This window comes from Otolemur garnettii, unplaced genomic scaffold, assembly GCF_000181295.1.
Source record: "Otolemur garnettii isolate 467f Iridium unplaced genomic scaffold, OtoGar3 scaffold00035, whole genome shotgun sequence".
NCBI lineage: Eukaryota > Metazoa > Chordata > Mammalia > Primates > Galagidae > Otolemur > Otolemur garnettii.
Window position 1 is genome coordinate 5,696,391 of NW_003852430.1, and position 22,503 is coordinate 5,718,893.

General features: G+C 37.7%; 1 protein-coding gene across 2 annotated transcripts in view; it reads left to right on the top strand.

Annotated features, from left to right (window-relative positions):
• The window catches only part of PRIM2 (DNA primase subunit 2), a 286,830-nt gene that overhangs the window by 45,144 nt on the left and 219,183 nt on the right, over positions 1-22,503 (top strand). For both annotated transcript variants that reach the window (XM_023513161.1, XM_003789669.3), the window contains exons 6-7: positions 11,865-11,960; positions 14,710-14,847. In XM_023513161.1, coding sequence (XP_023368929.1) covers positions 11,865-11,960; positions 14,710-14,847 — 234 coding nt within the window. The remainder of the gene's footprint in view (positions 1-11,864; positions 11,961-14,709; positions 14,848-22,503) is intronic.

Below are 22,503 nucleotides of genomic sequence, written 5' to 3' on the forward strand. Positions count from 1 at the left end.
TTAGTCCCTTGTCAGGTGATAGTTTGCAGATATATTTTCTCCCATTCTGGGGGTCGTCTTCTCACTTTGTTGCTTGTTTCCCTTGCTGTGCAGAAGTTTTTAGCTTGATGTGATCTCATTTGTTCATTTTTGCTTTGGTTGTTTGTGCTTTTGAGGTTACGTGAGAAATTTTGCCCAGATCAATGTCATGGAGAGTTTTCCCAATGTTTTCTTTAATAGTTTCTTAGATTTAGGCCTTACAGGTTTTTTTTTTTTTGACAAAGCCTCACTCTGTTGACCTGGCTAGAGTGCACTAGTGTTATCATAGCTCACAGCAACCTCAGACTGCTGGGCTCAAGTAACTCCTTTCTCAGCCTCTCAAATCACTGGGACTACATGTACATACCAACATACCTGGCTAACTGTTCTGTTTTTTTGTAGAGACAGGGTCTTACTCTTGCTTAGGCTGGTCTTAAACTCCTGACCTCAAGCAGCCCTCCCAGTTAGGCCTTCCAAAGTGCTAGGATTATGAGCATGAGCCACTGTGCTCAGGCTAGACTTCAGAGTTTTTGTATGACAAGTGATAGGGTCATTCTTCTGATAATGGATATCCCCTGTTCCCAATGCCACTTACTTGAGAGACGTTTTCCCCCAATGGGTATTCTTGGCATCTTTGTTGAAAATGAGTTCACTGTAGGTGTGTGGATTTATTTTTGGGTTCTCTATTCTGTTTCAGATCTGTCTATGTGTCTGCAATCCCACCGCTAGGTACATATCCAAAAGAAAGGAAATCAGTGTATATAGAGATACCTGCACTCCATGTTCGTTGCTGTATCATTCACAGTAGCTGAGATGTGGAATCAAACTAGGTGTCTGTCAGTGAGTGATGAATGGATAAAGTAATGGTACATGTACGCAATGGAGTATTATTCAGCTGTAAAAAGGAATGAAATCCTGTATTTGCAACCACATGGGTGGAAATGGAGGTCATTATGTTAAGTGAAATAAGCCAGGCACAGAAAGACAAATACTGCATGATTTCACTTATATGTGGGAGATAAAAATTGAAACATAATGGGATAATGGTTACCAGAGGTTGAAAAGGTGATGAGGAGTGGGGGACAAAGTGGTGATGCTTACTGGGTACCAAAGTACAATTAGATACTGTGAATAAGTTCTAGTATTTGGTAGCACCAGAGGATAACTGTACTCAACAATAATTTATCATGTATTTTAAAATAACGAACAAGTGGAATTGGAATGTTCCTCACACAAAGAAGTGATAAATGCTTGAGGTGTTACCCCAATTATCATAATTAGATAATTAAACATTATATGCTTGTACCAAAATATCACATGTACTCTTCCTACATATATTCACTTATTATGTACCTATAATAATTAAAAATAATTTTTTTAAGAGAATGGGTGAATTATAATAAAACAGACAAATGCTAGAATAAATGGTGGTATTTCTAGGACATAAAAAGTTTATTTTGGAACTTTCTTTTCTTGAGATACACTCTTTAGACCAGTGATGTATGTCAGAACTACTAATGACCTATTAAAAAATATACTTCAGGGCTTCAATCTGTAGGTCTGGGTGGCACCAGGAATCTGTAATCTTTTTTTTGTGAGACAGAATCTCACTGTCACCCTCAGTAGAGGGCCATGGCATCTTCATAGCTCACAGTAACCTCACACTCTTGGTCTCAAGTGATTCTCTTACCTCAGCCTCCTAAGGACGACAGGCACCTGCCACAACATCCGGCCATTTTTAGAGACGGGGTATTGTTCATGCTTAGGCTGGTCTTGAACTCCTGAGCTCAAGTAATCCACATGTCCTGGCCTTCAAGAGTGCTAAAATTACAGGCCTGAGCCACTGTGCCCAGCTGGGAATCTGTAATCTTAAAAAGCTTTGCTGGGAAATCATGTGCATACTTGTGTAAGGACCAGGGCTGAAGAGAGATGTGTGGATTCAAATATAAAACTCCTGTCCAAACTATTTAGAAACATGATTGAGTATTATTGATTGGAAGCTCATAGAAGCTTAAATCTCTAGGAAGCCTTATTTATACCTTTATGTTAGAGACTAGAGTAATAGACCAGTGGTTCTAAAACAGTGTGCCTAAGATTATCGTTTGGAAGTGTGGGAGGGAAATAAAGGATACAACATACACTTGTCCCTTCTACATTTTTGGGGGGCAGTCTGTAGGGCATGTTTTAAGTATAATACATAATAATAAGAGTAATGTTTGCCTGTAATGTTTAAATATACATATATTAGAAGTATGTGCTCCAAACATTTTCTTGATGAGAATGTATGATGGAAAGATTAAGATCACTATTCTAGTCAGAATAGCATAAGCATTGACAACAAAAGACCCCCAGACCTTAGTGACTCACTTTGCTTTTTGCTCCTGCTTTGTGTCTTCCTGGGCCACCCACTGCCTGCTCTGTGTCACTTTGACCCTGGGACTCAGGCTGATTGAGTAGCCTCTGTGTAGGAGAACTTCACTAGTTACTGTGAAGAAGGAGGAGAAAACTGGGTGAACCACATGTTCCTAAAGCTTTTGCTTGGGAATGACACACATTGCTCCTAGACACTGCAGATTGAAAATTAATCAGGGTGAGGCTCAAGGGTCCCTGGAATAGTAAGTCATTCAGTCACTGTGGTTCCATTCAAAGCAGTTTGTTACACACCTTTTTTCAGTATGTCATTTCCTGAAGCGTAATACACCTTGACTGTAAGATGTTGCAGTGATAACCTAGCTTGCTTTTATCAGTTATTTTGAATACCCTCTAAAGACCAAGTTGGGTGTTAGTTTAATAAAATGACAAATTTATAGAAACTGCTTTAGTTGTAGTACACATTTCACTTTACTGGGGAAAAAGCCTGGGAAATAAAAACTAACAAAAAAGTACATTACAGATAGTAATAATAAGTATTTACCATTTAAGGGTATGCTGTTTGTTAGGCTTATTTTAGACACTTTACTTATTTTATTTAATCCCAGACCAAAGCTGCATGAGGTAGGTATTATTTTCTTCATTTTATCATTGAAGAAACTGAGGTGGTGAGGAGGTTAACTTAAGATTTTAAGACGGGTTTCTGTGATTATAAAAACTATATTCTTTCGATTTTATTACTCTGCTTTTATAATTGTTCCACTGTATCTGTTTTTACTCATATTCTCTGTTGGTAGAAGCAGGAAGACATTTAATCTTGTCTTGCTCTTCCCAAGGATGACTATTTTTTAGGTATGCAGCAGATAACCTCATTTAGGGAATCCTGAGAAGATGAAATATACTCTTATTTTCACCAGTAGTTTTTAAGGAGAAAACAGGAGAAGAGAGAGTACTCAAGATTATTTTAGGAATTTGAATGAAGTCAGTAGCAGTTTACACCAATTAGTAAAGTTTCAGATAGTCATCTTACATTTTTCAGTAAGAATTCTCTTACATTGCCCATTCAATTTTGATTATAACTATATACATAAATGAAGATTTAGAATGTGTTTGACGAATAGTCAAACAAATAATTCACTAAGGAAGGACAAAATCTTTACTCAGAGGCTAGAAAGCAGGGAATGCTACGAATTTTAGATCGAATGGGCAGGATTTGGAATGTACTTGGTTACTTTGGGTGAGAGGTTTAGAAACACATTGAATTTCCTAGAATTTTATCTACAATTTTTAATCTAAGCAAGACTATATAATTTGAGGGGGTAGAAATTTCAATGAAAGGAAATTATATTCTTTAATACCCTGTTCTCAAGATTTTCTTGTTGTTTAAAATTGTATCTTGACTCTATTTTTAAAGCAGAAGACAATTTGGACAAGTATTCTGTTGTGTGGCAGTTGAACTGAAGTGGGTTTCCCCTGCTTCCCTGACATTTAAGCAGGCAGTTAATTGCTTAGAAATAACTGTGGCATCGTTAATATAAATACTTGAATTTAGGGAAAGCTTGAGATGTCATATTATATACTTGGTGAAGCACTGAAGGTACTTAGGTATTGATATGGGATTTTATTTAGTTAGAACCTAAAATTATATTAGGACAAATATATGTATGTATGTTCAAAGATAATGATTTATTTCCTTTGTTGCTATAGTAAGTGATCGTTAAAGACCTACGGCCAGTTAATGCATTTGGCCTTAACTTCAGTTTTGCTAGATAGATTCAATAAAAACTATTTGGGCAAAACCAATACAGGCAATAAATTATGATTATTCTTATATTAATGTGGGGAGCATAGGTATGTAATTAAAATTTTGTTTAATCAGAAAAATGTTTGCTGATAAAATTTGTAAATATTTTTATATATAAATGGGATGTTTAGTTAAAACATAGTGAAAGACTATTGGGAAGACATGGAGATTTCTAAAACATAGCTGCCTCCTCTCAAATATTCCCTGAAGTGTGAGTCTGGTTACATATTTGAGTGTCAAAGGTTTTCCCTTCTGCAATGCGAAGTAAGAGGTAAGTCGTCAATTAAGGAGAAAAATTACTGTCAACAGAGATATATGTAAACAAAGCAAATGCTAAAGCAAAATAATGTGGTGTTAGCTCTGAGAGAAATATTTGCTGTTGTTAACCCTCAATTTAAATACTCTAGAATGAGCTTTGATTGTATGTAATTTGTGCTTTGACATCTTAAATTTTTACCTGTAAGATTTCTTACGGCATCTAGTTGTATTATAATTTTGCTTCTTATTGTCATGTTCTTTACTGAAGAGGAATTAAGATTCAAGTTTCTAATTGATGACCTTGTCTTTTATTGCTTTTGATGTTATATTTGTTCAACTCTCCTGCACAATATTATTGTATCTCTTTATTTGTTTGGAGACCTCATAACCTGGTGGGCTTCAATGTTGAATAGACATTGGTTGGAAATCTAGTTTTATTTCGACTCATAATAATCAGTTGTGAAACTAAGGTGACACCTACCTTATAGGGTTGTTGGTAGGATAAAATGAGATAGTATAAGTAAAATGGTTCGCATAGTAACTAGCAGATGTATGCATTAATCTCAACCTTTATATAGTATGCAGGTTCCTGGTCCTAAACTGCTTCCTCCATGCTGTATGCCATATTTCAATTTTCATGTAACAACTTGTGAGCAAATAGAGAGATTGCTGTTAGCCAACCACCTCTTCCCTTTCAGCTAATCTGTTGCCATCAGTCTTTGTGCATTGTTCTGCAGTTACTTAACTATGTTGCAGAGGTTTTTCTGACCATGCTTTTGGGATTGGGGTCACAAAAGAGTAGGATTGGCATCTTAGTGGGCTGGCTGGGCAGTGCTTTCAGTTCCAGTCTTACCTCAACCAGAGGTTAAAAAAACAAAACAAAACTGAAGCATTCATCTAGATAGGATTTCCTTTGAAGGAAAATTTTTGCTCCTAAAAAATACATTTGAAAACCAATTTTCCACTGGATTTTCACCTTCTATTGAAACACAGAGAAAAAGTGCTTAACCTGTACTAGTGATAAAAACATAAATCAGTCTCAGTAGATTTGAACACATGCAGAAATCTTTAGTGGTGCTGCAAGTGGCAATTCTACAATGTCAATCTAATACTTACTGGACTTAAATTGGTAAGCAGTATCTTTAACTTTGAAATAACAGAACAAAATGAAAGTGTACACAAGAAAACAATGAATAATTAGAAATTAAAATAAAAAATACTACTTCTGGGGTGGTGCATGTGGCTCAAAAAGGTAGGGCACTGGCCCTATATGCTAGAGGTGGTGGGTTCAAACCTAGCCCCAGCCAAAAGCTGCAAAAAAAAAAAAAAAAAAAAAAAATATACTGCTTATGATAGCATCCAGAATTCAAAATATCTATAGGAGAAATCTGATAAAATATGCGCAAATTCTAAGAAAATAAAAATTATCTGCCTTCCTTTACTTAGTGTTAGTTATATTTTAGTGTAGACTTTTCTGCATGCATAAACTTACAGAGAAACACACTCTCTTACGGATTTATTTTAGGCCATGTGCAGGGGTGTATGCTTGTAGTCCTAGCTACTTGGTAGGCTGGGATGGGAGGGTTACTTGAGCCCAGTATTTTCAGCCCAGCCTGGGCAACATAGTGAGATTTCTTTAAAAAAGCAAAAGTAAATACATTTGGTGTTTATTTTTCCATTTTTTTGATATTGCACTTGAAAGAATGGTCTCCATTCCCTTCCAGGTTGTTACAAATGATATTCACCATTTTGTTTTAATGGCTGAGTAGTACTCCATGGTATATATACACCATATTTTGTTAATCCACTCATATATTGATGGCACTTCAGTTATTTCCACATCTTTGTAATTGTGAATTGGGCTACCATAAACCTTGGTGTGCAGGTATTTTTCCCCCCCCCTTTGCGTAAATACCCAGGATTGGGATTTCTGGATCTCCTGGTAGTTCTGCTTTTAGTTCTTAGAGGAACCTCCATACTAGTTTTTCCTGAGGTTATACTAATTTGCAGTCCCACCAACAGTGTGTGAGCATTCTGTCGTTCCACAGCCATGCCAGAAATTGTTAGTTTTTGGACTTTTTGATAGAGCCATTCTCACTGGAGGTTTTAATTTGCATTTCTCCATTAACTGAAATGTCTTTATATGCAGGACATGACTGTACTTGTGATAGAGGTCATGCAGCTCAGAAAACTTAAAATATTGACTGTTTGTCCTTTTCTAGGAAAGTTTGCTTATTTTTGCTTCAGGGTGTATACCTAGAAGTAAAAATGTCAAGTTCCAGGGTATGTTTACCTTCAACTCACGAGATAAGTCAGACTTTCTGATGTGGTTACACCAGTTTGCACTCCTGTCAGTAGGGTGAGAGAAAATCCACGTTGTCTGACTTTATTTCACTGTCCTGGTGGGTGTGTAGTAGCATCTTCATTGTGTTATTTGGCCCCCAAAATTGTAATATGCAAATTTTCAAACAACTCAGAAAAGTTGTAAGAATTTATTTATTTTTATTTATTTTTTTGAGACAAAGTCTCACTCTTGCCCTGGCGTGGCGTCATAGCTGATAGGAACCTCAGATTCCTGAATTTGAGCTATCCTCTTGCCTCAGCCTCCCGAGTAGCTAGGACTTTACGCCCAGCTCAGGCCCTGCTGGTTTTCCTATTTTTAGTAGAGATGGGGGTTTTGCTCTTGCTCAGGCTGGTCTTGAACTTGTGAACCTAGGTGATTCACCTGCCTTGGCCTCCTGGATTGCTAGGATTATAGGTGTGAGCCACTGTGCTCAGTCAGTAGTAAGAATTTAAAGTAGAAGTCTACCTTTACTCATCACTTAGATTCCACAATTTATATTTTACTCTATTTGTTTTATCATATACTGTCCATTTTTCTCTCCACCTACTAGTCCATTTCAAGGTAAGTTAGCAAAAATCGGTATACTTTCCATGAAATACTACTGCATGAATATTATTAACTAGAGTTCTACACTTGTTAAGAGTTGTCTTTTTTTACTTAAGGTAAAATTTACATACTATGAAATACATAGCTCTTAAATGTACCTGTTCATGAGTTCTGACAAATTCATAAACTTGTTCAACCCGAACTCTTTACTAGATACGGAACGTTACCATCAGCCCATAAAGTTTCCTCATGCTCCATCCCAGCAAATCCCTGGCTTAGCCTCCCAGGAGGAGACAACTGTTGAAATCTTTTCCTACCGTAGATAAATTTTACTTGTCCTGGAAGTTCATATTCATATAAATGGGACCATGTAAGTCTTTGGGGGAGTTATACATTTTCATTTTTCCCAGCCTGGGAATGGAATTGCTAGATCATAAGGGAGATATTTTTAGTTTCATAAGAAACTGCCAAATATTTTTCCAAAGTGGTTGCACTATTTGTGTTCCCACAAACAATGTTTGATAGTTGCTGTCCTCCATACCCTCACCAACTTGTTTTTTACTTTGATATTTGGTTTTGCATGTGGTTGTATGGTGGTGTGTTGTTGAGGTTCACTGTGGTGATAATTTGTACTACTACTTGAGAACTAAGGAGGTGGAGCATCATTTCACGTATTTATCAGCCCTTTGAGTTTTTCATTTGTAAGGGTCTCTTCATCTCTTTGCTCATTTTCCTGTTGGACTGACTACGTTTTTCTTATTTCTGTCTTGGTTGTTCTTGGCTTTTCGGATGTTTCTGTACACTTTGGAGCCAGCTTATAAATTTACACACACACAGACTATTGTCATTTTGTTTGGGATTATATTGAATCTATAGGAATTTTGTTTTTTTGAGGAGAATTAAAGTAATTACAATATTAAGTTATCCAGTTCCTGTCTGCAGATAACTCTGTTATTTAGATTTTCTTCAGTTTCTCTCCATACGGTATTTTTTTGTTTTTTTTTTGAGACAGAGCCTTAAGCTATCCCCCTGGGTAGAGTGCTGTGGCATCACAGCTCACAGCAACCTCCAACTCCTGGGCTCAGTCTCCTGCCTCAGCCCCCCAAGTAGCGGGGACCACAGGTGCCGCCACAACACCCATCTATTTTTTGGTTGCAGCCATTATTGTTGTTTGGTGGGTACGGGCTGGATTTGAACTCGCCACCTTAGGTGTATGTGGCTGGTGCCTTAGCCGCTTGAGCCACAGGTGCCGAACCACTCTCCATACGGTTTTATAGTTTCTTTGTGGAGGCCATGCACATCTTTGGTTAGATTTATTTCTAGGCCTTTGATTCTGTTGTAAGTGATAATAAAATTCCGTTATTGAACTTTGTTGCGGGTGTATAGAAATACAGTGGTTTTTCTATATGTGAATCTAGAAACCTTGCTTAGTTAGGCTTGGTAGTTCTAATAATTTATTTGTGGATCCTTCTGCATTTTTAAGTATATTAAACATATAACCTGGAAATAGAGTTTTTCTTCTTCTTTTCCTACTCGCATACTTTTTTTGCCTTACATATCTGGTTTTTATTGCTGGTGTGCTTTGTTATCTTTGTGAGCTAGAGATTATGTTTGGAAAGTTATTTGGAAGACTAGCAGGAATGTATCTTTTTCTAAAAGGGTTTTCATTGTTTCTTTCATGAGCCTGGGGTCAATACTAGTCCAGGCCAATTTTAATTCAAATCTCTTGGTGGGGGGAACCTGTGGCCTTGGGGCCACATATGGCCTTCTAGATCCTTAAGTGGCCTTTTGACTAAATTTACATTTTACAGAACAACTCGGGGAGGGCTGATTAAGTACTAGTTGACCTCTAGAAGTAATTGTCTACAATTATTAGAATTTAAGGTGTTTTTTGTTTGTTTATCTTGTTTTGTTTTTTGAGACAGTGTGTCACTCTGTTGCCTGGGCTAGAGTGCCATGCCATTATCACAGCTCACTGCAACTTAGACTCCTATGCTCAAGCAGTCTTCCTGCCTCAGCCTCCTGAATAGCTGGGACTACAGGCACCAGACACCACACCTAATATTTTTTAACTTGAGTTTCTTTTTTCTTTCTTGCCCCCCCAACTCCCATCCCCTATTGCCTCGTTCTTCCTTTCCTCCTTCTCCCCTTTCCCTCTTCTCTTCCCCTCCCTTTCTTGACAGGGTCTTACTCTTTTACCCTGGCTGGAGTGCAGTGATATCATTAGAGGTCACTGCAACCTCAAATTCCTAGACTTGTGCTCATTCCTCAGACTCCTGAGAAGCTGGGACTAGAGGTGCACACCACTACGACAAGCTAATCTTTCGATTTTTAGGAGAGACAGGGTCTCACTCTTGCTCAGGCTAGTTTCAAGCTCTGACCTCAAGTGATTCTCCAGCCTCTGCCTCCCAAAGTGCTAGGATTATAGGCAGGTATGAGCCAAGGTGCTTAGCCTAAGGCATTTCTTTATGATTTCATAGAGTACTTTATTTCTGTTCCTAATTTTTTTTGTCTGTTTTCTAGAGATTCTTTTTTTTAAAAAATCACTTCTTGTTTCCCATTCATATGAATATTATTTGGCTTGTCTTTTATTTCTTTACTCATAATGACATAGTTATCATCTGTATGAGTTTTTTCTATTGTTTTTGCTCATGAAGCATAGTTTTATTATATTCCTTGTTATAAGATGTGGTTGACGTTATATTTGAAAATTTATATGTAGAAATACTTTGAGGCATACTGTGAAGGTACTTCTCTCCTGAAAGATTTGAGTTTGCCATTGCCTGGTGCCTGGGGCAGTGAATCAGGGGCTACGTGAAACTTGTTCAAGCCTTGAGATTCCCTGAGGATGTGCCTACATCATTCCCTGCAAGGGTCTCTTACTCGATACTTCCCTTTGTATGGCCCCGACTTTGTATATAAACCTTCTGTGTGGTAAGGATGATGTTCTTATTTATTCTTTTTTTTTTTTTCTGAGACAGAGCCTCAAGCCCTAGGTAGAGTGCAGTGGCATCACAGCTCACAGCAACCTCCAACTCCTGGGCTCAAGCCATTCTCCTGCCTCTTCTTCCCAAGTAGCTGGGACTACAGGCACCTGCCACAAAGCCCGGCTATTTTTTGGTTGCAGCTGTTATTGTTGTTTGTTGGGCCTGGGCGGGATTTGAACCTGCCAGCTCAGGTGTATATGGCTAGTGTCTTAGCCGCTTGAGCCACAGGTGCTGAGCCAAAGATGATGTTTTAAAATTTTATTAATGTTTTTGTTTTCTGTAAGAGGCTGATTTGAATAAGGTAGTCTGTTTAACCAGATGCTTCTTGGAGGTTTAGCTTTCCCCGCTTATTTTTATAAGTAACTCTGTGATGAAGAAACATTGTTCTTGTGTACTTCTGCTTCTTACTTAAGATTACTGGAAGTAAACTTATTGGAGGCTGCATTTTTTTAAAGCTATTTGATATATACATGATGTATTGCCAAAGTGCCCCCCACACAGATTGTCCCAATGTTCTATATTTTAAGTCTTTTTAACTTTCACATTTTAATGGGCAGAATAGTGTCCATTATTATTTTAACTTGCCATTTATTATTTTGACTTTTGTGAACATTGGCTATTCATGTTTTACAACTGGTGGATCACTTGTACTTAGTGTTTTTAAACTTTTTTTTTAATCTCATGACACATTGAACCTAAAGTTAAACTTTTGCAGCACACTTGAATTATGTCGATCAAAAAAAGAGTAAAGAAAAGAATATACTTACTGTGCTTTGATCTTCTTTTGAAAATAATTTAATTAATGATCTTTAAAAATGTTCACCACATACCTAAGATCCTCTCACGGTACACCAGTGTGCCATGGCACATGTTTGAAAATCACTGACCAAGTGGCTTATTGTAAGCAACTCAGGTGTCAGATGATGCAAATATTTCTTTTAGTTTGTCATTTACATTTCATCTTCATTTACAGATATGTACACTTTTGTATAGAAGTTTAAAGCTAATATCTGGTTAGATTTGTCAGTCTTTTATAAGGTCATAATCAGTCTCAGATAATAAAATTATAATTGTTTCTAGCATAAGTAATGTTTTAAGTTTGGGCTTGTCTCATCTGGCAAGAAAACGGAGAAATAGTTAAACCATTCCAACCTCAAATAGGTATTTTAATAAGGTAAATAACTCTTGAATGGAGGTAACGTTCATTTTTATTCTTAAATTAACTTGAATTTTTATTATAATTTTTTCCCTTTTTCTTATTATAATGCTTTTTGTTTCTCTGCTACTGTCCTTTCAGTGTATTTCCTTAGAAATTGACAGAGTTAAAATTTGAAAGAATGTTGAATTTAGATTTTCTTCCATATTTTGCCTTCTTTAAGGATAGTGATAATGATTTACTAATCATCATATTAGGGATGTTTTGAGATATCAGTTTTACAGTTCTTTATTAATGTATAGATTATTCCCTAGAACTGATGAATTGAAACTGATGAAGACTTTAACTTTTTTAAACAGTTACAATTTTTTTTTTTTAAAGCTAAGTGACGATGAGAAGAGTCTCCGAGAGAAGGAGATTATTGCCTCATCACCAAGTTTAACTGGGGCTGTCTTTGAGTTGGAGTCAGTTTATAAGGTATGTAAACATTTAAAATATTTCCTACATTTTGTTAGCCTTGTTGCATTGAGCTTTGTAGAAATATTTACTTAACCCATTTGTATAATGTAGACTCTCATCACCACAGCTACTCTTCCCTGCACCGTGACCATTCTCATGGCACTGAGAGTATGCCAGCATTCTCTGCAGGGCTGTCCCCTCCCACCGGTGCCTCCTCACCCTGCCTGGGCTCTGACCTCCTACTGCAGGCTATATTCTTTTTTTTTTTTTTTCCTTTTTTGAGACAGAGCCTCACTGTGTCACCCTTTGTAGAGTGCTGTGGCCTCACAGCCCACAGCAACCTCAAACTCTTAGGCTTAAGTGATTCTCTTGCCTCAGCCTCCCAGATGGCTGGGACTACAGGCGCCTGCCACAATGCCAGCTGTTTTTTGTTGCAGCTGTCATTGTTGTTTTGCTGGTCCGGGCTGGGTTTGAACCCGCCACCCTTGGTGTATGTGGTTGGCACTGTAACCCCTGTGCTATGGGTGCCGAGCCTGCAGGCCATATTCTTAAAGGAAGACTCTCTTTGCATTGTTTGGGCTTCTGTGCCCTGGGCTGTCCCCTAGAAGGATACTGTCATCATCCCATTGGCCCCGACCCCCTGTCTGGATCCCTGACTTGTTATGGGAGCCCCCTTTACTGCTCTTGGTCTCTGATACTGTGCTTTGGTCTGTCCCCCACCCCTATTATCTCTCCCTCTCATTCTTCTTGGGCTCTGACACTGTAAGCCTACTTGCTCTTCAGTGGGAATGCCTTCCTTAACCTCCTCTGATTCCAGCATCCTCTGTTTGGCTGCCTCAGTTTTCCCCACCTCTGAGCATAGGTATCTATTTTACATCCACTCACCAAATAGCTTTTGGATGGAATAGTTGCAGAAGAGGAGGAGATGAGAGCTGAAATCATTTTATACAACAGCAACTCCACATTTCGTTTGAAAAGGATGTGCGATTATTGTGAGTGCATGCCGGCCATCATGTTAGTTCCCATTCCAGTTTCCCGATTTCTACCTGTTGGGCCATCATTCAGTCAGCCTTTCAAGCGTCAAGTGTGGGAATCAATATTTATTCCTCTCACACCACAAATTTTCCCTTACGCTGCCCTCATCTCACCTTCTGCTTTTGCTTGGGGATTTTTATTTCCACTGTGACCACCTTAATAAGCTAGAATTGTGGAATATTACAGACAAAGAACCCCTTAGGGTCGTTTAGCTTCTCTCTTTCTCCTCTCTCTCAGTTTCATAGAGTTGGCTGTTGAGCTTTAGAGGCATTCATTAAATTCACTGAATTTTAAGCCCGGTCAGTAGCAGAGCTGGGATTTGAACTCAGGTTTACAAATCTACCTCCTTTTCTTGCCTCTGCCATAACCTTTCTTACCTGCTTCTCCGGTAAGTCATTTGTGAACTATGTCCAGTGGTCCAGTGTCACTCGGTACTGCCCTGCAGGGCTATCTGACTTGCCATGTGTGTGTCTGTCTGCATTTTTTTTTCAGCTCAATGATGAACTCCTTGAGGGCAAGGACTGTGATTGTAGTTGTAGATATCAGTTAATCAAAAGCTCTTTCTTAAAAATACATGATCTGTTTATAGTGGGAGATGTTAGATATATAGGAGAATAGCATAAAGACTTGACTCTTCCTTAAAACTAGGGATGAATGCCTATTTGGGGATCATTTTTCATCTAACTTTTAAAAATATTATTTATTTATTTATTTACACATTCTTACTCTGTTGCTTTTGGTGGGGTGCTGTGGCGTCATAGCTCACAGCAACTTCAAACTTCTGGGTTCAAGTGATCCTCTTTCCTGAGTCTTCCAAGTAGCTGGGGCTACTGGTGCCCTCCACGACACCCTGCTAATTTTTTTTAGAGACAGGGTCTTGCTCTTGTTCAGGCTGATTTCGAACTCCTGAGCTCAAGCAATCCAACCTCCCAGCCCTCTCAGAGTGCTGGGATTACAGGCGTGAGCTGCTGAGCCCAGCCTAAACCTAATTTTTAACAAGGAGAAAGACTATTGGAGAGTGAGGATAATTTTTATAGTTTACCAATATCATATTCTGCTTATCTCTTAGAATTTTAGGGTAGTTCATAGGACTTAAAAAAATCTAAGTAGAGTTTTTTTTAATAAATACTTATGGCACGGGAGTGGTAGGAAGGGGTAATATAATAAAGAAACAAATACTCATGGCAAATATTTTAATAGCAAAACTGAATGCTTATTATTTCATTTCCTAGTGAGTAGCTTTTCCAGTAAATTCTTTTAGAGTAAGAATGGAAACAGATGAAGAAATTCAAATCAGTTTATTTACATGTAATTTTTGGCACAGGCTATCTTATATACAAATTAGGATTCTATTTGTTTTAGAATAAAATGTGGGGTATGTCATATGAGATGAGTGACATGCTTAGAGGTCTTGATTAGGAGTTTGAAATTCTGAGGATTATTATTTCTAAATTCAGAGGTTGAGGATACAAGATAGTATTCTAACTTGGCTTTTTAGTATTGATGTTAATTATTAGTTTCAAAGCATCTACTTTGAAACAAACAGTTTTTTACTGCTTCTTCTTAAAGCTGTCTGTTTTGTTTTAAGGAGTATAAATTGATCTTTTTGCTTTTCTTTTAGACCTGCTGGTGGTAATGAATTTCTTCATTTAGACTTAATATATATGAAGACTTAGGAGGATTTCTTAATGATAGGTGCCAACTCATTTTCCCTATTTTACTCTGAATTCAGGTTCCTTTTCCTGATGCTCTGGATTTGTTCCGAGGAAGGAAAGTCTATTTGGAAGATGGCTTTGCTTACGTACCACTGAAGGATATTGTGGCAATCATCCTGAATGAATTCAGAGCCAAACTGTCCAAAGCTTTGGCAGTAAGTGTTTCACTTTATTTCCATATTTGCATGGTGTAACTTTCAATTATATACCCTTGTTCTGTGCTTTTCCATGAAATAATTTAATTTGTGTAATAGTATTCGGATAGATCATGATGCGGTACTATTAATCCTAGAAGTTCTTGGTTTTTACTTGCTACTACTCAAAGTTGATTTTTAAATTTCTTCTTTCTCCTACTCATACTCATGGTGAGCTGATTAATTTTGTGGGTGTACTCTGGGTTTCTGCAAGGGTGTGTCTGTGGAGGACACTGAGGTTGTCTGATCGTTGGCTTTCCCCTTCTTTTATTGTTCTTGGTTTTGTTCACCCATTTTCTTTCTGTTGGCATTTTGAACAACACTTCTTTTTGTGAAAGAACTAGATACTTTTCATGACATTGGACATACCTGGCCATTATCCATTAAATACCAACAGTGGCTCTCAGTCTCCATGACAACCAAATATATCACTGTACATTTGAGAGAGGCTTCTGGGGTGTTGATAATACTTTTAAGCTGATCATGTTGGAGAGGTGAATGGTTAGGTGCTGGAAAACATGGGCTGTGTTTGGTGAATGGTTAGTGGTATATGGGTGAGATGTAGTATTTAGGAAGAAGAATAGCAGAGGCTCATATTTTAACAGTGGGGATTACAAACGAAAGAGTTTGAGTTTTCTATTTGATAGTGGTTTCCAAACTTTTTGTTATGTTACCTCAGTTAAAATGTCACACTCCCCCTAATGTACAGATGGAGACATTCTAAAATGGATGTTTTAAACAGGATTAGGAAAAAAATAGGAATAGATACAGGTATTAGTAATTTTTTTTCCACATCAACAGGCCCTCTCATGTGCTTCCAGCTCGGAATCACCATTGTAAACTGGTGATGTTGATGCTGGAGACATGTTTTAGTAGTAGGAAGTGAGACAGAGCTATTGGTGAGAGACAGTGATTTGGGTTTGGGGTAAGTTACATTTATAATATTAATACGATATTCTGGTAAATATGGGTTGGAACTTGGAAGAGTGCTTAGAGATTCAGACATAGATTTGAAAGTCACCCTCAGGGTTGTGAAATTTAAAGCCAAACTAGTGGATGCAATTTCTAGGAAGTGGCATGTGAGGAGGGAAGAGTCCTAAACACCCAGCTGAGTACACATGTATTAGAGGAATGGTCATGGAGAACAATGACTTGAATGATAAGTCATTCTAAGAAAGTTGTAGCATTTTTCTCTGTCTCTGTGTCTCCCTCTGTCTATCTCTCTATATTTGTATTTATACAGATGTACACACACAGATATACATAAAATTTTAGAAAAACAAAGCTATTGGCATCATTCAGAGATTAGTACTGAGTAAAAGTTATTTTCTCAATTTAGTGACAAGGTTAGTCAAGAATAACTAGTCAAGGTTAGTCATAGAATAAGTTTCATATGTTGAAAGAGGTCAGTGGTATATATGAAAGTGCCTTGAAAATTCTGAAGTCCTGTATACATTTATTATCTGTTCATTTCAAGGGGCTAGTTCATGTGAAAAATGATAAATTGTGATTTTTCTGTTGATTTACAGTGCTTTGTACAGTTCTGTGTTTTGTGATTATAAAAATTATTGGTGGTCATATTTTGAATGGTTGTCTCATTTCAAGGTTTTTGTTTTCTAGTTGCCCCAAATGTTAGATATACTAAACATTAGAGTTTTTAGAGCAGGAGAGATTTTAGAGTTGTATGATATTCATTTGTGTGCTGTTTTGCCCTTTTCCTTGGCAACTAGAATGCAAACTCCAGGTTTATAAATATTGTCTTAGTTCAGGCTGCTATAACACATTATCATAGATTGGGTGACATCAACGGCAAACATTTATTTTTCAACCTTCTGGAGGCTGAGAAGTCTGAGATCAGGATAGCAGCAGAGTCAGTGTCTGGAGAGGGCCTGCGTCCTCATGTGCAGCTGGTTGTCTCCTTGTATCCTCACATGGTTGAGAGCAGACAGGGAGGAAGCAAACTCTCTCATGTCTTATTATGAGGGTGCTAATCCCTTTCACGAGTCTCCACCCTCACGGCCTAATTCCCTCCCAAAGGCTAAGGGATGTACTTGCTTTTCCTGGAAAATATGGCAGTGCTTAGCACAATGCCTTCTTTTATAAGAGACTCCCTATAAAGCTTGCCAATCATGCCTTTTCATTTTGCCCATGAAAATTTGGCCCCAGAAAGGCTTACCAGCTTACCAAAACTCATACAGATAGTGAACAGCTTGGGTGAGTTTGTTATAGTTCGCTATAGTTCGTTAGTGAAGGGCTTGAGTCCTTCGTAGTAGTTCTCCCCAAACTCCTTAAATTCAGTGCCCATTTTATGATACTCCGTTACCTCTCCGCAGGCCCAGTAAAATACCTCTGCTCCTCTCCTGCTTTCTGATTCACCTTTGAGCAGGTGTTTCCTTTGCATATATATATATTTTTTTTTTTTTTGCAGTTTTTGGCCTGGGCTAGGTTTAAACCTGTCACCTCTGGCATATGGGGCTGGTGTCCTACTCCTTTGAGCCGCAGGCGCCACCCTCCTTTGCATATTTTAAATTCTGGGCAGCTCTGGGGAGGAGATTGTGCCACATTCAACTTTATTATCTCTGATGCCTAGCACAGTGCCTTATAAGGAGTGGGTACTCAGGATCTGATGAGTTGCCTTGTGAGAGCTGCATGTTTGCATTCTTCTGATTTGTTGAGAAAACCAAAATGACACAGGGTCGCACTGAAGTGCACTGTTTATGTGTGATCCCTATATCTGATAATATGTGCAAAGTGCCGTACATGCAAAATATTTCTAAAACCTTGATTGCAGATGTTTATGAGCTCAGAATACTTCTGAAGAATTACCGTGGTTGGCGCTAGTCGTTCAGATTGTTACTCTTTTTATAGTTCTTCACTGGAGTATGGAAGGTGTGAATTTTAGATTTTGCTTCTAAATTTATGATGCAACATAAACCAGGTTGAAAGTCTAGCTACTTATGAGAATGGCAGCTTCATTCTTCATGACTGAAATCTCCAGAGTAATCCTTAGGTTACTACTTTTGTGGTCACCTTTGTGATGTTTTCCCTTCCTCATGCACAGAAAAGGTAGGATTCCCCCCACATTCCTCTATAAACATGTCCATTTTCACATCATTCATTTAAGAATTATAATTACCCACTAGTCTAAATTAGCTATAAAATACTTAATATTTTGACACATTATTTATACTTTTTTTTTTTTCACTGAACCATGCTGTTTCATTGATACCTGAGCGCACTGAAATACAGATTTTATCCCCATTACCTACTTGTGATGAAAAAATATCCGCAGATTCTGTTGCTAGGAAACAGCTAAATTCAGAAATACCTTTTTTAGGGGGGATATTTGTAAATTCAGTTCTTTAACTATTCTATGCTCATAGAGCAAAAATCTATTCAGTCACTACAAAGAAAGATGTATCACCTGTTTTCCAGTTTAAAAATTTTACACAGGGAGAGCTGAGAATATGTGAAATGTTACAGGATTGATTAAGTGTTGAGGATGTAATTTTTAGTAATGACTGGACGTTGAAAAATAATGATTCTGCATTCTCCTTTGAGTTCCAGTTTTCTTACAATCTTTCTCTTTATTAATAAAAACGTGGGAGCAAGAACAAGGAGAGACATATGCATACACATAACACGTAGGAATTTAAACCAAAGTAAAATGCTACGTTAATTAAATTTAACTTTCTCATATGAATAGCATTGGCCACGTCCCATGTTAAATCGCTCAGGTCTGCTCTTCTACCTGTGATGCTTAATAATTGTGTGCTAGAGAAAGAATAAATGTTAAAAAAAAAGCGTATGGTTATAATAAGTTTGGCTTTCTTTTACAACTGTCATTTATTTTTGTCATAGTATAGTAGTATAATGTTTAGAAAAAAAGAGTTTTACTCAAGTGCAGTCTGTAACTTTGCTTGAGTGTCCACTATGTGCCAGGCGAAAGCACTGGAGACTCAGATCCAATTAAGCTTTCAGGGTGTTGAGGACGTATGAGAGGGAGCAGCACTGGAGAAGACATGTAAACAGTCATAACATGTGGTCAATAAAAAGAGAAGTGTGTAGCAGGTAAAGAGGCAGCCCAGAGAAGAGGGTGAGGAGCTTAGTCTGGGTATTGCAGAAAGAATTTCAAAGATGTCAGCTCCTAGCTGGGTTTTGCAAGGCTCTTTTAGAGGTAAACAATCCCTTGATCTAGCCTCTTTTGGGGATTATGGAGTGGGGAATAAGACCTCTGGTTTTTAAAATTTAGTTTCCTCCTTGTTTCTTCCTTGTCTATACCCTTGGTTGGTAATGAACCTTAACATTTATTTTCTAGCCTGATACACTCAGGCAGGTGAGAGTGTTCATGTGCCAGTTTCTAATTCTGTACCTTCAGATTTCACTGCTTGTCTATTTAATTGCACATATACATTTAGAAATTTGTCAGGGAATGCGAAATCTGTCTTCTGATTTACATGCATTGCGAAATAAAAATCTTAATAAGGCTTCATGTCTTTATTTAAGTGACGGAGAGAACCCTGAGAACTTAAGTAGGCAGTGTATATACTAAAATTGGAGTGGTGCAGAAAATGTTTCCTGAAATGTTCTAGGAGAGTAGTGTGTAAGTTCAAGAATATAACAAAAAATGAAAATTGTCTGAGACTAGTTGACTCTAGAAATAATCAAAGAATGAGGGAATTGAGAATAACATGCTTGGTTTCGCTTGAATTTTTAAAGGGATAATAACGGTAGAACGAAGTGTTTTATGATACTCTTGCTATTTTGTATAAAATCTTTATTATAATTTAATATTTTAGAGTATGTTTTAAAACATGGTGTTAGATGAGTTTCAGTGTTTTTATGCCTATATTTTAAAAGAGAAACCCTAACATAGAGTCATGAGACTAGAAATATCATGAAAAATGCTTCCCCTTTGATTTAAAAAACTATGGTTATCCTTTGTGACACTATGATTTTGTTCACATGCAAGATTATATTCGTTGAGTTGCAAAACAGGTGAACAATGTCAATGAGCTTACTAAATTGAGATATGAATGGAGTAATGATCTAGAAAATAGAGAATTGAACTTGGAAGAAGATACACAAGACAGATTACTTGCTCGTAAATTTGAAAAGAAGAATAGCGAGCAAGATTGGTAGCCAGCTTGTTATCTTCTATAACCATTTCATCAAAAACTTCACACTTATCACATGGACTATTAAAGGCTAAAGTAACAGAAAGAAAATGAAACAACGTTCAGTCTTTGAGGAAAAAACAAACTAATACAGCTTTGCATTTTGGCAGGGCGTCCATAATCCCCCCAAAAGAGAATAACAATTTGCATTTATAGTCTTTTCTTTCAAGTAGCTTAAAGCTTCGTCAGTACATTTTCATAAATCCTTTGGACTACGTTTGAGTTTTGTTTAAAATACACATATTAAGAAGGAAATCATCTCTACTTCTTGTTAGTGGCTGGAAAAAAAAAGGACATACTGAAAGTCTCAGAAATTATTTTTTTACCTTGATGGCGTCAATGTTTTATGTTTTCACTGTTATTGCTTAACATTTTGGCTAAGGAATTTATTTACTCTTCAGCAAATATTTATCAGTTGCACACTGCATTAGGCCGGAGGCCATGTTCACACATATGGGAGAGGAGGGAGTGGAGAGAGAGAGACTTTGAAACTGTTTTCTCTTTCAACTTCATGTGGTTTTGAATCATTATTTTGATGTCAAAAGCTACTGATTTTAGCTGAAGAATTGGCCTCCTGGGTGATGGTGGTGGTATTAGTGGTAGATGGAGATAGGTTTCTAATTTCTTAATAAGCACACGCAGTATACCAGATGCTATTAAATTTGACATATGTGTTGCCTGCCGATTTAATCCTGTAAGCAACATTATGAAATGGTTATTAGCATGATTTTGCAGATCAGGAAACTTTGAAAGGTTGAGTAACTTATCTGAGGTCACAGTGGTGTTTAGTTACTGTGCCAGAATTCTAGGCCAGTGCACCTGAGTCCATAGTTCCTCTGCTCACAACTTTTAATCGTGTCTTCCTCTTCTTCTTTGTGGGAAGTAGACATGAACATTCCTTTCTTGTTTTCTCTTTGGATCAGTGTTGGGGAGCATAAAGGTGTCAGTCAACATCGTGGGAATTTTACCAGTTATAAATATGTTAAACAAGTAGTTGAACAGTGGCTTAAACACATCTATTTTTCTCAAAGTACTGCAGTGTCTCAATAATGGGAGGGCACGTCTCTTAGATCCTTTATCCTTTCTCTCATGGTTACAGCACTCAGTTGCTGGATATGTAACTGCTTAGCTTCAGTTATGCCCACATTAGCAAGATCAGCCTCTCTGCTCCTCTTCATCAGGGAAGCAAATGTTTTCTCAGAATTTCTGCTCCTTATTCTTTTTCTTCAGCAAAATCCTGTTTATGTCTTATAGCCAGAACTGTGTCATGGCCCTCCTTGTTTGGGAGAGCAAGTATTTTATTTAATCAGCCACTTTTAATCAGCAGGCAAGGGAGTATGAGGTTGAGAGTCAGCCACTTTGAGTGTCTGCCACAAGCATGATCAGTGCTTTGCTGAATTTAGATGAGATAACATGCCTTTAAATGCAGGTGGATTGAAAGAGGATTTTTGTAATGTGTTTCTGGCAGGCATGAGCTGTGTTCCACGATGGATGGTAGTATTAGGAGGTGATAATATTGCTGATGAGTTAATAGAACATACCTTCATGTTTAGCTAGGGGGGTTGGTGATTCCTTGCAAGTTGAGAAGAAAGTGTAACCAGCTCCATTAATAAATTTCAATGACATATACATGTTTTTTTAATAATCCTCTTTCTTTTTTTTTTTGGCCAGGGCTGGGTTTGAACCTGCCACTTCTGGCATATGGGGCTGGTGCCCTACCCTTTTGAGCCACAGACACCACCCATAATCCTCTTTCTTAACTCCTTAACTTACTGAGTTCTTTCTCAGAAAATGTGCATTTTCTGTAAGACAGAGGAGATGAGATTCTGAAGTCCTTTGGACAGACTTCCTGAGGCCCCAGTACAAGTGGCCCCTCCTTAAAAGCCCATGATCTACTTGAGTCGGGGAGGTGGGTTAGGCAGTTTCTCCCATTCCCCCAACAAGTGATATGTTAAAGAGCTCCCTTCTTCCTTGGCAATTCTTGGTTGTCTCAGTGATTAGATCTTCATGTGGTGAGCAACCAGATGTAGGCTAACCCCCCCCCTTGAGGTTTTGATAACAAAAGAGGGTATTGAGAGAAAAGGAGATTGGAAATTATTTTTGGGAGAAACTAAATTGAGAGAGGGAAATTAAAATCTTGAATATGTTGATTCCATGTGAACCTTGTATGTTTCAAGGGCTCAATAATAAATGGTAAATTGGAGTTTTCCTTCCTGTTTTTAGAAAGTGTTTTTGAAATGATCAGATTGATCTTATCACTTTAATTACTAAATATAGACCAATTATTCTCTTGAGTGGTAGAATGAGTGTTACTATACTATTCCTGCTACTCTTGGAGGCAGGTTGTCTCTGATACTTCCCGTTCTCATGTCTCAAGGTGCCAAGTATGTCTGTGGAGAGTAGCAAGGGAGAGGGTGGAGAGGTACCCTGTCTGTCACGA